The sequence below is a fragment of the Microcaecilia unicolor genome, chromosome 1 (assembly GCF_901765095.1).
Source record: "Microcaecilia unicolor chromosome 1, aMicUni1.1, whole genome shotgun sequence".
Classification (NCBI taxonomy): Eukaryota; Metazoa; Chordata; class Amphibia; order Gymnophiona; family Siphonopidae; genus Microcaecilia; species Microcaecilia unicolor.
The window spans coordinates 581,162,395-581,175,632 of record NC_044031.1 but is presented as its reverse complement, the minus strand read 5'-3'; the positions used below and the strand labels follow the sequence as shown (position 1 = coordinate 581,175,632).

At 47.0% G+C, this 13,238-nt stretch overlaps 1 protein-coding gene across 2 annotated transcripts in view; it reads right to left on the bottom strand.

The window, feature by feature from the left end:
- Nucleotides 1–1,619: 1,619 nt before the first annotated feature.
- The window catches only part of FAM91A1 (family with sequence similarity 91 member A1), a 138,285-nt gene continuing 126,666 nt past the window's right edge, over nucleotides 1,620–13,238 (bottom strand). For both annotated transcript variants that reach the window (XM_030218861.1, XM_030218872.1), the window contains exons 22-24: nucleotides 11,278–11,401; nucleotides 10,097–10,166; nucleotides 1,620–2,639 (exon numbers count right to left, since the gene is read on the bottom strand). In XM_030218861.1, the coding sequence (XP_030074721.1) occupies nucleotides 2,445–2,639; nucleotides 10,097–10,166; nucleotides 11,278–11,401 (389 nt within the window). In that variant the 3' untranslated portion in view covers nucleotides 1,620–2,444. The remainder of the gene's footprint in view (nucleotides 2,640–10,096; nucleotides 10,167–11,277; nucleotides 11,402–13,238) is intronic.

Below are 13,238 nucleotides of genomic sequence, written 5' to 3'. Positions count from 1 at the left end.
TTAAGATTTATGACTGACATAATTCATATGAACTGTACATCAGCTTAACTAGCTTGCTAGGCATTCTCATACCTATATCTCTGTGTTGCACCTTTTTGTGCATGACCTCATCTCTGTACTTACCAATATTTCTGTCACACTGTTCCTTCCTTTAAAAAATTAAGATTCCCTATATACTATCACTTTTCCCCATAATTGTTTGCATTGTAATTTCTTTATTTATTTATCCAATGTTCCATATTCCTTCTTTCTTCTGAAAATGATCCTATTCGGTACTTCAATTTGCTGCTTTTGGAAAATACGGTGTATCACAAACTTCACATGCAATATAAGGCCAAACTAAATAAAACTTGATTGGGGACAGTTAAGATTTTATGCTTGTTAATATTTTAAGCACGATCATTTACAAGTTTGTACTACACAGGTATCCTTAAATGTGTATTTCCTTTTCATCCTTACATGCTAGGGAAGCAAAAGATGTCAAAGATATTAGGAGAACAATTCAAATCAGCATTTGCCTCCTCTGCTTTTAAAATTAAAACTAAATGGTCAAAATCATCGCTACACACACATTCAACATATTCTTGGTAGATAAAAGGCAGCTCTTTGTGGCAGTGCGTTTTAATAGATTAATACTTTTGGCCCAGATTTCAAGTAGGTGCAAAAATACATTATGCAGACATCTGTTCACGGGGGAAAAAAAAAGGTGGAAGGACATCGTGAGGCAAGCGCAACAGCTCAGGGTGCAAAGAAATAACAGTTTTTTCTAGATTGATGAAATTAATATGTACAACAAAAGGAATGAAAAGGAACAAAATCTTGAAGCAAAGTCTTGAAACAAAATGGATTTTACAAAGAATACTTACTGTTGAGAAATCTCTTGCATAATTAGTTTGGTTTTAGAAATGAATCAAATATTTAGTTCTTGGTCACAAGACAGAAATGAACCTTGACCAAATTTTCAACAACAAAAATTCCTAACACATAAATACCAGCTAGACAGCATCTTGGTCCACAAATAGGTGCATGGACTGCATTTTTGAAAGAACAGAACAAGCACATGAAAAAAAAAAACTCAAAGCTTTCCAGAAGAAAATATATAGGAGCAATGATTTTACAAAGAATGTCAGGAGAATTTTGAACAGCATCACCAGGCAGCTTCAAAATTCCAGTAAAATTATAAGTTTAAGATTTTCTAATAAATATCGAGTCAAAATAGGTAAAATGTTAGACAAAGCTACCACACAAATACTGCATAAAATTTGTCCTCTCTAAAGAATTGAACTTTATAAAATGTGGAACTAACCAAATCGGGTCAATGTACACTTATCAAAATCAGTCCTCAAAGAGATGACAAAAATGCCTCATTATCAACTGATTTTAGACAAATCAGAATTAAGTATTATTGCATTATCTTTCACCCAGCTAGGAAAACACAGCCAATTATGGTCACAACCAGGGCTATCGGAAGTAGAAGGGCTGCTTCTCTTATTACTGAATTTTGAATCCAGACCTTTCCTTCTAGGTCATGGAACACCAGCTTTAACTGGCTAAAAAGAATAAAGGATAAGAAGGATCTAGGAATGTTGCAGCTCCACAACTATAAAGAAAAACAGCTATCCCCTGGCCAAGTGTCATTAGCCAGCGGGAAAAAAGAGTTACAAAAATTACATCGAGGCAACAAAAACTTTCTAGGATTATGCAGTGGCATTTTCACAACTCTACTGGCTATGTCTCTATGAAGCACTGCTACTATTAGATCTTGACACAATGATCTAAGCACGCAAGAGTCTTTATCAACCTAATATACATATCTTACAGTCTACAGAGAACACCATTGAACGGTATCAAGTTCCACATACTTGAAGTGAGCTCCTTTTCAAGTCCCAGTGTCAAATTTTAAACTTCGTATTTAAAAAAAGTTTTGATTAATTTGATGTGGAGCAAATGAAAAATCAACAAGGAACATGTAATCAACATTTACAATATCTGGAATATTTGTAATGACAGTATTTAATCTGAAGACACCACAAAGCCTACAGCAGTGTCTAAAGACAATGAAGTGATGCAGCTTCTCGACTGAGATACAGTACTCAATGCTAAGTCTTTTATTGAAGCGGGAAACAATGTGATGAGCTACTGACCTTGCACAGTGAAAATATCTCCACTACCATGGCACAAAACCCGCTCATACCACAGCAGCAGGTCCTCTCCTAACCTGGCTCACACACCACTGTACATAGTAGAACATAAAGCACTAGCCCTAACAATATATTTGCTGTACTATTTCAGGTATTACTCATCACCGCTCTAGCTAATATATTATGGCAAAATACCTGTTGAGCTAATAATTCATATTCTACAGTATTAGCAGTATGGAATAAGAAGGGGCGTGTGTGGGAGGGAAAGCAGCTTTCTACTCTGCCACAAATGATGAAACAAAATTATGTGAGCTGCTCTTTAGGTATGTTTGAAATGAGCACAGAGGAAGGACAGCGTCCATTCCATTCTGACAGAGTTCCATCTTTGAACACAAGGTTCTTGGCAGGAAGTGGGACCCCCATGTCAGCTGATGTAGGCTGTGACATCAGACTGGATACACTGGATTCCAACAGGAGATCCTGAGTGGAAATGCCTTCCTAGAGTAAAAAGAAAAAAAAAAAGGTGAAGTCTCTTAATGAGATGGTACTACCCAAAAAAGGTTTGGTTTTAATTGAAATAATTAAGTCACAACTAATACAGCATGAGATGTTTTTGAAAGATCTGAATGCTTCAAGCAATCTATACACTAGGGTACTGCCATTGTCAAAAACCTGTGCTAGTGCTCAGTAAGATACATACAAACCAAGGTGATGGCTTTAATTGAAGAGGAGAGATTTCAAGTCAAGCCACTGTTTAAAAAATAGAGAAGCTGACCACAGCAAAAGGACTCATATTAAAATCAATGCCACAATATAAAGACACAAAGACATACTTGAACAGCATGAAAGGAGAACAAGGAATAAAACCAACAGAGGAAGGAAAGAGTCAAGAAACAGGGAAGCTGATATTTGGAGATACTTAGAGTGCTGCTGTTTTACGCACACTTGAAACACACTGTATACTAAATGAAATAAGCCACTCTCCTTGCACTGTTTCCTTCTGCTTCCCACTAGCTCCACTATAACCCTTCACCCACCAGATGTTCCTTGCAGCCCTCACCTACAGTATCAGTGTGTAGAAGTTAAATTTGATATCCTAGGTTAAGGCATATAAGGAGAGCTTTGCATTCTGGAACACTGAAGGTTTTATTTAAGCCTGCTCCCAACCTCAATTAGAAGAAATCTCCACAAAGACAAAGTGACTCCTTGAAAGGAAACTACTGTATTACATTGCATAGTCCAACTATCAGATCTAAGGGCAGACTGAGAATTTCTATGTGCATGTTGATGCTGTATTGTCTTTACACTAAAAGAATAAACAAGACAGTGTATACCCTGTGGCCCCCATACATCCTTAAAATATGAAATTATTGAACTGAGTGGGCCGATCCAAGCACTGTATGGATCTGCCCACCAGTTGAATAATTTCCAATAACCAGCTGAATAGCGAATGCTACATACCTGTAGAAGGTATTCTCCGAGGACAGCAGGCTGATTGTTCTCACTGATGGGTGACGTCCACGGCAGCCCCTCCAATCGGAATCTTCACTAGCAAAGTCCTTTGCTAGCCCTCGCGCGCATGCGCGGCCGTCTTCCCGCCCGAAACCGGCTCGAGCCGGCCAGTCCAGTATGTAGCAAGACAATACTCTTAAGGGAAGACACAACTCCAAAGGGGAGGCGGGCGGGTTTGTGAGAACAATCAGCCTGCTGTCCTCGGAGAATACCTTCTACAGGTATGTAGCATTCGCTTTCTCCGAGGACAAGCAGGCTGCTTGTTCTCACTGATGGGGTATCCCTAGCCCCCAGGCTCACTCAAAACAACAACCATGGTCAATTGGGCCTCGCAACGGCGAGGACATAACTGAGATTGACCTAAAAAATTTACCAACTAACTGAGAGTGTAGCCTGGAACAGAACAAACAGGGCCCTCGGGGGGTGGAGTTGGATCCTAAAGCCCAAACAGGTTCTGAAGAACTGACTGCCCGAACCGACTGTCGCGTCGGGTATCCTGCTGCAGGCAGTAATGGGATGTGAATGTGTGGACAGAAGCCCACGTCGCAGCTTTGCAAATTTCTTCAATGGAGGCTGACTTCAAGTGGGCTACCGACGCAGCCATGGCTCTAACATTATGAGCCGTGACATGACCCTCAAGAGCCAGCCCCGCCTGGGCGTAAGTGAAGGAAATGCAATCTGCTAGCCAATTGGATATGGTGCGTTTCCCTACAGCCACTCCCCTCCTATTGGGGTCAAAAGAAACAAACAATTGGGCGGACTGTCTGTGGGGCTGTGTCCGCTCCAAGTAGAAGGCCAATGCTCTCTTGCAGTCCAATGTGTGCAGCTGACGTTCAGCAGGGCAGGAATGAGGACGGGGAAAGAATGTCGGCAAGACAATTGACTGGTTCAGATGGAACTCCGACACGACCTTTGGCAGGAACTTAGGGTGAGTGCGGAGGACTACTCTGTTGTGATGAAATTTGGTGAAAGGGGCCTGGGCTACCAGGGCCTGAAGCTCACTGACTCTACGAGCTGAAGTAACTGCCACCAAGAAAATGACCTTCCAGGTCAAGTACTTCGGATGGCAGGAATTCAGTGGCTCAAAAGGAGGTTTCATCAGCTGGGTGAGAACGACATTGAGATCCCATGACACTGTAGGAGGCTTGACAGGGGGCTTTGACAAAAGCAAACCTCTCATAAAGCGAACAACTAAAGGCTGTCCTGAGATCGGCTTACCTTCCACATGGTAATGGTATGCACTGATTGCACTAAGATGAACCCTTACGGAGTTGGTCTTAAGACCAGACTCAGACAAGTGCAGAAGGTATTCAAGCAGGGTCTGTGTAGGACAAGAGCGAGGATCTAGGGCCTTGCTGTCACACCAGACGGCAAACCTCCTCCAATGAAAGAAGTAACTTCTCTTAGTGGAGTCTTTCCTGGAAGCAAGCAAGATGCGGGAGACACCCTCTGGCAGACCCAAAGAGGCAAAGTCTACGCCCTCAACATCCAGGCCGTGAGAGCCAGGGACCGGAGGTTGGGATGCAGAAGAGCCCCTTCGTCCTGCGTGATGAGGGTCGGAAAACACTCCAATCTCCACGGTTCTTCGGAGGATAACTCCAGAAGAAGAGGGAACCAGATCTGACGCGGCCAAAAAGGAGCAATCAGGATCATGGTGCCTCGGTCTTGCTTGAGTTTCAACAAAGTCTTCCCCACCAGAGGAATGGGAGGATAAGCATACAGCAGGCCCTCCCCCCAATCGAGGAGGAAGGCATCCGATGCCAGTCTGCCGGTGGCCTGAAGCCTGGAACAGAACTGAGGGACTTTGTGGTTTGCTCGAGATGCGAAGAGATCCACCAAGGGGGTGCCCCACGCTTGGAAGATCTGGCGCACCACTCGGGAGTTGAGCGACCACTCGTGAGGTTGCATAATCCTGCTCAACCTGTCGGCCAGACTGTTGTTTACGCCTGCCAGATATGTGGCTTGGAGCACCATGCCGTTCCGGCGAGCCCAGGTCCACATGCTGACGGCTTCCTGACACAGGGGGCGAGATCCGGTGCCCCCCTGCTTGTTTACATAGTACATGGCAACCTGGTTGTCTGTCTGAATTTGAATAATTTGGTGGGACAGCCGATCTCTGAAAGCCTTCAGAGCGTTCCAGATCGCTCGTAACTCCAGAAGATTGATCTGTAGATCGCGTTCTTGGAGGGACCAGCTTCCTTGGGTGTGAAGCCCATCGACATGAGCTCCCCATCCCAGGAGAGACGCATCCGTGGTCAGCACCTTTTGTGGCTGAGGAATTTGGAAGGGACGTCCCAGAGTCAAATTGGTCCAAATCGTCCACCAATACAGGGATTCGAGAAAACTCGTGGACAGGTGGATCACGTCCTCTAGACCCCCCGCGGCCTGATACCACTGGGAGGCTAGGGTCCATTGAGCAGATCTCATGTGAAGGCGGGCCATGGGAGTCACATGAACTGTGGAGGCCATATGGCCCAGCAATCTCAACATCTGCCGAGCTGTGATCTGCTGGACGCCCGCACCCGGGAGACGAGGGACAACAAGTTGTTGGCTCTCGTCTCTGGGAGATAGGCGCGAGCCGTCCGAGAATCCAGCAGGGCTCCTATGAATTCTAGGTTCTGCACTGGAAGAAGATGGGACTTTGGGTAATTTATCACAAACCCCAGTAGCTCCAGAAGGCGAATAGTCATCTGCATGGACTGCAGGGCTCCTGCCTTGGACGTGTTCTTCACCAGCCAATCGTCGAGATATGGGAACACGTGTACTCCCAGCCTGCGAAGTGCCGCTGCTACCACAGCTAGACACTTTGTGAACACCCTGGGCGCAGAGGCGAGCCCAAAGGGTAGCACACAGTACTGGAAGTGGCGTGTGCCCAACAGAAATCGCAGATACTGTCTGTGAGCTGGCAGTATCGGGATATGTGTGTAGGCATCCTTCAAGTCCAGAGAGCATAGCCAATCGTTTTGCTGAATCATGGGGAGAAGGGTGCCCAGGGAAAGCATCCTGAACTTTTCTTTTACGAGATATTTGTTCAGGGCCCTTAGGTCTAGGATGGGACGCATCCCCCCTGTTTTCTTTTCCACAAGGAAGTACCTGGAATAGAATCCCAGCCCTTCTTGCCCGGATGGCACGGGCTCGACCGCATTGGCGCTGAGAAGGGCGGAGAGTTCCTCTGCAAGTACCCTCTTGTGCTGGAAGCTGTAAGACTGAGCTCCCGGTGGACAATTTGGAGGTTTTGAAGCCAAATTGAGGGTGTATCCCTGCCGGACTATTTGCAGAACCCACTGATCGGAGGTTATGAGAGGCCACCTTTGGTGAAAAGCTTTCAACCTCCCTCCGACTGGCAGGTCGCCCGGCACGGACACTTGGATGTCGGCTATGCTCTACTGGAGCCAGTCAAAAGCTCGCCCCTTGCTTTTGCTGGGGAGCCGCGGGGCCTTGCTGAGTCGCACGCTGCTGACGAGAGCGAGCGCGCTGGGGCTTAGCCTGGGCCGCAGGCTGTCGGGAAGGAGGATTGTACCTACGCTTGCCAGAAGAGTAGGGAACAGTCTTCCTTCCCCCGAAAAATCGTCTACCTGTAGAGGTAGAAGCTGAAGGCTGCCGGCGGGCGAATTTGTCGAATGCGGTGTCCCGCTGGTGGAGAGACTCTACCACCTGTTCGACTTTTTCGCCAAAAATGTTGTCCGCACGGCAAGGCGAGTCCGCAATCCGCTGCTGGATTCTATTCTCCAGGTCGGCGGCACGCAGCCATGAGAGCCTGCGCATCACCACACCTTGAGCAGCGGCCCTGGACGCAACATCAAAAGTGTCATAAACTCCTCTGGCCAGGAATTTTCTGCACGCCTTCAGCTGCCTGACCACCTCCTGAAAAGGCTTGGCTTGCTCAGGGGGAAGAGCATCAACCAAGCCCGCCAACTGCCGCACATTGTTCCGCATGTGTATGCTCGTGTAGAGCTGGTAAGACTGGATCTTGGACATGAGCATAGAGGAATGGTAGGCCTTCCTCCCAAAGGAGTCTAAGGTTCTAGCGTCCTTGCCCGGGGGCGCCGAAGCATGTTCCCTAGAACTCTTAGCCTTCTTTAGGGCCAAATCCACAACTCCAGAGTCGTGAGGCAACTGAGTGCGCATCAGCTCTGGGTCCCCATGGATCCGGTACTGGGACTCGATCTTCTTGGGAATGTGGGGATTAGTTAATGGTTTCGTCCAGTTCGCAAGCAATGTCTTTTTTAGGACATGGTGCAAGGGAACGGTGGACGCTTCCTTAGGTGGAGAAGGATAGTCCAGGAGCTCAAACATTTCAGCCCTGGGCTCGTCCTCCACAACCACCGGGAAGGGGATGGCCGTAGACATCTCCCGGACAAAGGAAGCAAAAGACAGACTCTCGGGAGGAGAAAGCTGTCTTTCAGGAGAGGGAGTGGGATCAGAAGGAAGACCCTCAGACTCCTCGTCAGAGAAATATCTAGGATCTTCCTCTTCCTCCCACGAGGCCTCACCCTCGGTGTCAGACACAAGTTCACGAACCTGTGTCTGCAACCTCGCCTTGCTCGACTCAGTGGAGCCACGTCCACGATGGGGGCGTCGAGAGGTAGACTCCCTCGCCCGCATCGGCGAAGCTCCCTCCGCCGACGTAGTCGGGGAGCCTTCCTGGGAGGTGGCCGCGGTCGGTACCGCACGCGGTACCGACGTCGGGGACCTCAACCTGGGCGATGGGCCAGCCGGCGCCACGCTCGACGGTACCGGAGGCGCAAGCACCGCCGGTACCGGAGGGGTAGGGCGCAACAGCTCTCCCAGAATCTCTGGGAGAACGGCCCGGAGGCTCTCGTTTAGAGCGGCTGCAGAGAAAGGCTGTGAGGTCGATGCAGGCGTCGACGTCAGGACCTGTTCCGGGCGAGGAGGCTGTTCCGGGCTGTCCAGAGTGGAGCGCATCGACACCTCTTGGACAGAGGGTGAGCGGTCCTCTCGGTGCCGATGCCTGCTGGGTGCCGAATCCCTCGGCGACCCAGAGCTCTCGGTGCCGACGCGGGGAGGAGACCGGTGTCGATGCTTCTTCGACTTCTTCCGAAGCATGTCACCGGAGCTCCCCGGCACCGACGAGGAGGACGTAGAATCCATCCGTCGCTTCCTCGGGGCCGAGGCCGAAGAAGGTCGGTCTCGGGGGGGCTGTACCGCAGGAGCCCTCAGGGTGGGAGGAGACCCACCCGAAGGCTCACCGCCACCAGCAGGGGAATGGACAGCCCTCACCTGCACTCCTGACGATGCACCACCGTCCGACGACATCAGCAGACGAGGTCCCGGTACCACCGACGTCGATGCAGCTATCCGATGTCTCGGCGCCGATGCAGGGGCCCGATGCCTCGATGCACTCGATGCAAGGGCGGCCGAGGAAGATGGTCTGGACGCTGACGACGTCGATGCACTCGAAGATCCCGGTGCCGATGCCGACGAAGAGCCCGAGAACAAAACGTTCCACTGGGCTAGTCTCGCTACCTGAGTCCGCCTTTGAAGCAGGGAACACAGACTACAGTTCTGAGGGCGGTGCTCGGCCCCCAGACACTGAAGACACGACGAGTGTCGATCAGTGAGCGAGATAACCCGGGCGCACTGGGTGCACTTCTTGAAGCCGCTGGAAGGCTTCGATGTCATGGGCGGAAAAATCACGCCGGCGAAATCAAAGTCCGAAATGACGGAAAAAGAGCACCAAAAACTGTAGAGGGAGAAAAATCTCGACCGAGGCCGAAAAGAGGCCTACCCCGACGACGAAAGAAAACTTATCGGGGCCAAAAGCTGGAAATACGGGGAGGATTGAAACGAAACCCGGTGGAGGGGTTCCGGAGCACTTCCCGAGTACAGGAAAACTTTTCCGAAGAAAAAACACGTTCACAATATGGACGCGCGAGGTCGACTCGGCGAAAAATACGACCGTACCGAGTGCGGACAAAAGAAGACTGGCCGGCTCGAGCCGGTTTCGGGCGGGAAGACGGCCGCGCATGCGCGGTGCGCGCGGGCGCGCGAGGGCTAGCAAAGGACTTTGCTAGTGAAGATTCCGATTGGAGGGGCTGCCGTGGACGTCACCCATCAGTGAGAACAAGCAGCCTGCTTGTCCTCGGAGAACATTGTTAATTCAGACAATTGGTCAGTTCTGCAGTTATACAATACCTATCAGGTAAGCCTCACACCATACCAGCAGAACAGGGTGGGCCGAGACCATGGCTCAACCAATCTTTTGCCCCACGCAGAATGGGTAATTAGAAAGCTTGATGGGTTGGGATACAGGTTATTTTGTTTGGCTCCCTCCACCCCTTCCATTCTTAATCTGTGCTACCAATTCTTTGCCCATTCACTAGTCAATTTGCCAAGCAAAACAAAAACAAACAGAAAAAAAAATTAAAAACTAAACCCAAATGGCACTTAAAAGCAAAAAAGATTTTTTTTTTAATTTTTACCTGGAATGACTGAACAAAATTAAGAACCTGTAGTGAAAGTTTTCGGCTGGAATGTAAAAGATTTTGAAGACTGTGAAAAAAAAATAATGAAAATACAATAAGCAACAAAATAAAGCAAGCATGACCAAAAACTGCAGAAGTCTGTATTGTAGAGCTGTCTGGCATATTACTAGACTGCAGGACAGACCCTACCACTCACCCTACAGGGTAGAAACAGGACAGGAGATTCCTAGCACTGACTGCTAAGTAGCTGATTCATAAGTGCAGCCTCGGTGTAACAAAAGGATACATAATTCCAGTTACAGAAACCCCTGGGCTCTTCAATTCACTCTGCCAGTTCAACTACAGTGATACCTCGGTTTTCGTTGATAATCCGTCCGAAAACAATCAACGAAAACTGAGGCAATTATTTCCATATGAATCAATGTAAATCCAATTAATTCGTTCTAGACACTCCAAAATACATACCAAAAACACATTTTATATAGAATAAATATAGTCCCAAGATGGAGCAAAAAGGGAAAGGGTTAACAGGGAAAATGAGATTTGAGCACGTGATTTTATCTTGCGTGCGTTGCGTTAGACGTGCGGGGTGATACTCACACAATGAGAAACAACGCCACAATAAGGAGAACGCGTGGGTCGCCCTTTGTTTTCGCAAAATTAGCAGCGAGGTCACGTGGGCACGCCAACGAAATCCGAGGCAGCCGACGAAATCCGAGACAAAGTTTTCACTAAAAAAATCAACGAAAACCGAAACCGACGATAACCGAAGTCAACGAAAACCAAGGTATTACTGTACATGGCTTGTTGGGCTATAATCTTAGAAAGGAGAAGAGAACTTTCTTCACGAATCCCTGCTCTGACCCAGCGACCACATTAAATAAATATATAGTTCTATGGAGAATACACTATATATTCATACGTTGCTATGGATAAGGATCTGGTTCTGATAGAAATTGTGAATGCTCTAGGATACATATAATACATGTGCATGATCTAGATCTGCATGTTTAACAGAGGAAAGCTCACAAATATTCACTACAGATATTCTAAAAATTTGAATGGCTGGTGCAGGTTCAAGCTTTTGAAATACAATCAATGAGATGCCACAGCTCAAACCCAGATCTAGATAAACTGGAAAAACTTTCTGAACTTCCCGTATATAAAAGGGACTTCACCTTTCTTTCCCACATAGTCTATGGGCAGCGATCTTCCTGCAGACACTCCTGTTCAATTCAGAGCTAAAAAGTGGAATTCCAAAGCACAGCTCCAGTGGGACCCAATCCTGCTCTGTGGTAGAAGCTAGAAAATTAATGCATTATAAAAAAATATTACTAGAGATCCACATTCATTATTCTGTCAAAGGACGGCAACAGACAATTAGAGAACTGTTTTTTATAATAACATGTATGCCTAACTATTTACATCATCCTACAGTTTTAAAATCCTATTTCAGGTTTTAATGCAAAAAAACACAACTGAATTAGGAGGAGGTGATCCCATCACAACAAAAAAAAAAAGGAAAAAGTATCAGAAAATGAAACGGCACAAGAATGTTACACAAACACGTATAAAAACAAATTTAAGGAAAATGGGATGTGACTTGATATTACCGCTTTTCTGTGGTTACAGTGAAAGCGATTTACATATTATATACAGGCACTTATTTTGTACCTGGGGCAGTGGAGGGTTAAGTGACTTGGTCACATGGAGCAGCAGGAATTGAACCCAGTTCCCCAGGATCAAAGCCTGCTTCGCTAACCACTAGGCTACTCATTCACAGATTAGATAAAAATCTATTGGATAATCACCTCCTCCTAATTAAGCCTTGGACAAGGACACTCAGGATGGGCTAGGCAAAGGGTATTCTTGGCACAGGGTGGGAAGCATCAAGCCAGGGGCTGCACTTGGTTAGAGAGAGACCCGGATCTGGAACTGGAATCAGCTCACACAACTGGGGCAGGAATTATAAACAAGCCAGGAAATAGAGGTGAACTGGGAATGCAAGCCAGGACTGGAGTTAGTAAGCAGGTAGTCGATTAGCCTCAAGCAGAGGAACTTAAAACAAGGGTTCAGCATATAAAAGGCTTGAAAGCAAGTGGGCTGGTTAGCCTTTGAGTTGCTATGAACAGCTTCCTGCTTTCTTGTGATCCCTTTTAACTGAGCCACAACTGATCTCTAATACCTAAGGGGTGGCCATGGGGACTCTATGACACTTTTTCTCTATGGTCTTTGCTGCAAGTCACTGACTCATATGGTTTTAGGAATCTTGTCCTGAAATCCCAGGCTGGCCCTGGTTCAAACCCCCAACAGGGCTTTGCCCAGGCAAAACCACATATCAAAAGTTGTTTATTTATTGCATTTGTATCCCACATTTTCCCACCTATTTGCAGGCTCAATGTGGCTTACATAGTACCGTGATGGAGATCGCCAGTTCCGGTATAAGAAATACAGAGTGGTATTGCGTTAAGAGTTCATGAGTGACAGAGTAAATTAGGTAATGAAGGAGGAAGAGTTAAGTATTGTCCAGTTCTGGTATAGGTTTCGTTGTGTTGCAGGGTTCAGCTGTTTAAGTTGGATTGTTATGGTATGCTTTTTTGAACAAGTTGGTTTTTAATGATTTCCGGAAGTTTGTTAGGTCATGCATTGTTTTCATGACGTTTGGTAGTGCATTCCATAGTTGTGTGCTTATGTAGGAGAAGCTGGATGCATAGGTTGATTTATATTTTAGTCCTTTGCAGCTTGGGTAGTGGAGATTTAGGTATGTGCGTCTGACGTCAGTGCCGGGGAAAATGGTAGAGGCTATTATTAAAAACAAAATTACAGAGCACATCCGAGGACATGGACTACTGAGACCGAGTCAGCACGGCTTTTGTGTGGGGAAATCTTGCCTGACCATTTACTTCAATTCTTTGAAGGAGTAAACAAACATGTGGACAAAGGGGAACTGGTTGATATTGTGTATCTGGATTTTCAAAAGGCGTTTGACAAAGTACCTCATGAAAGGCTACAGAGGAAATTGGAGGGTCATGGGCTAGGAGGAAATGTCCTATTGTGGATTAAAAATTGGTTGAAGGATAGGAAACAGAGAGTGGGGTTAAATGGGCAGTATTCACAATGGAGAAGGATAGTTAGTGGG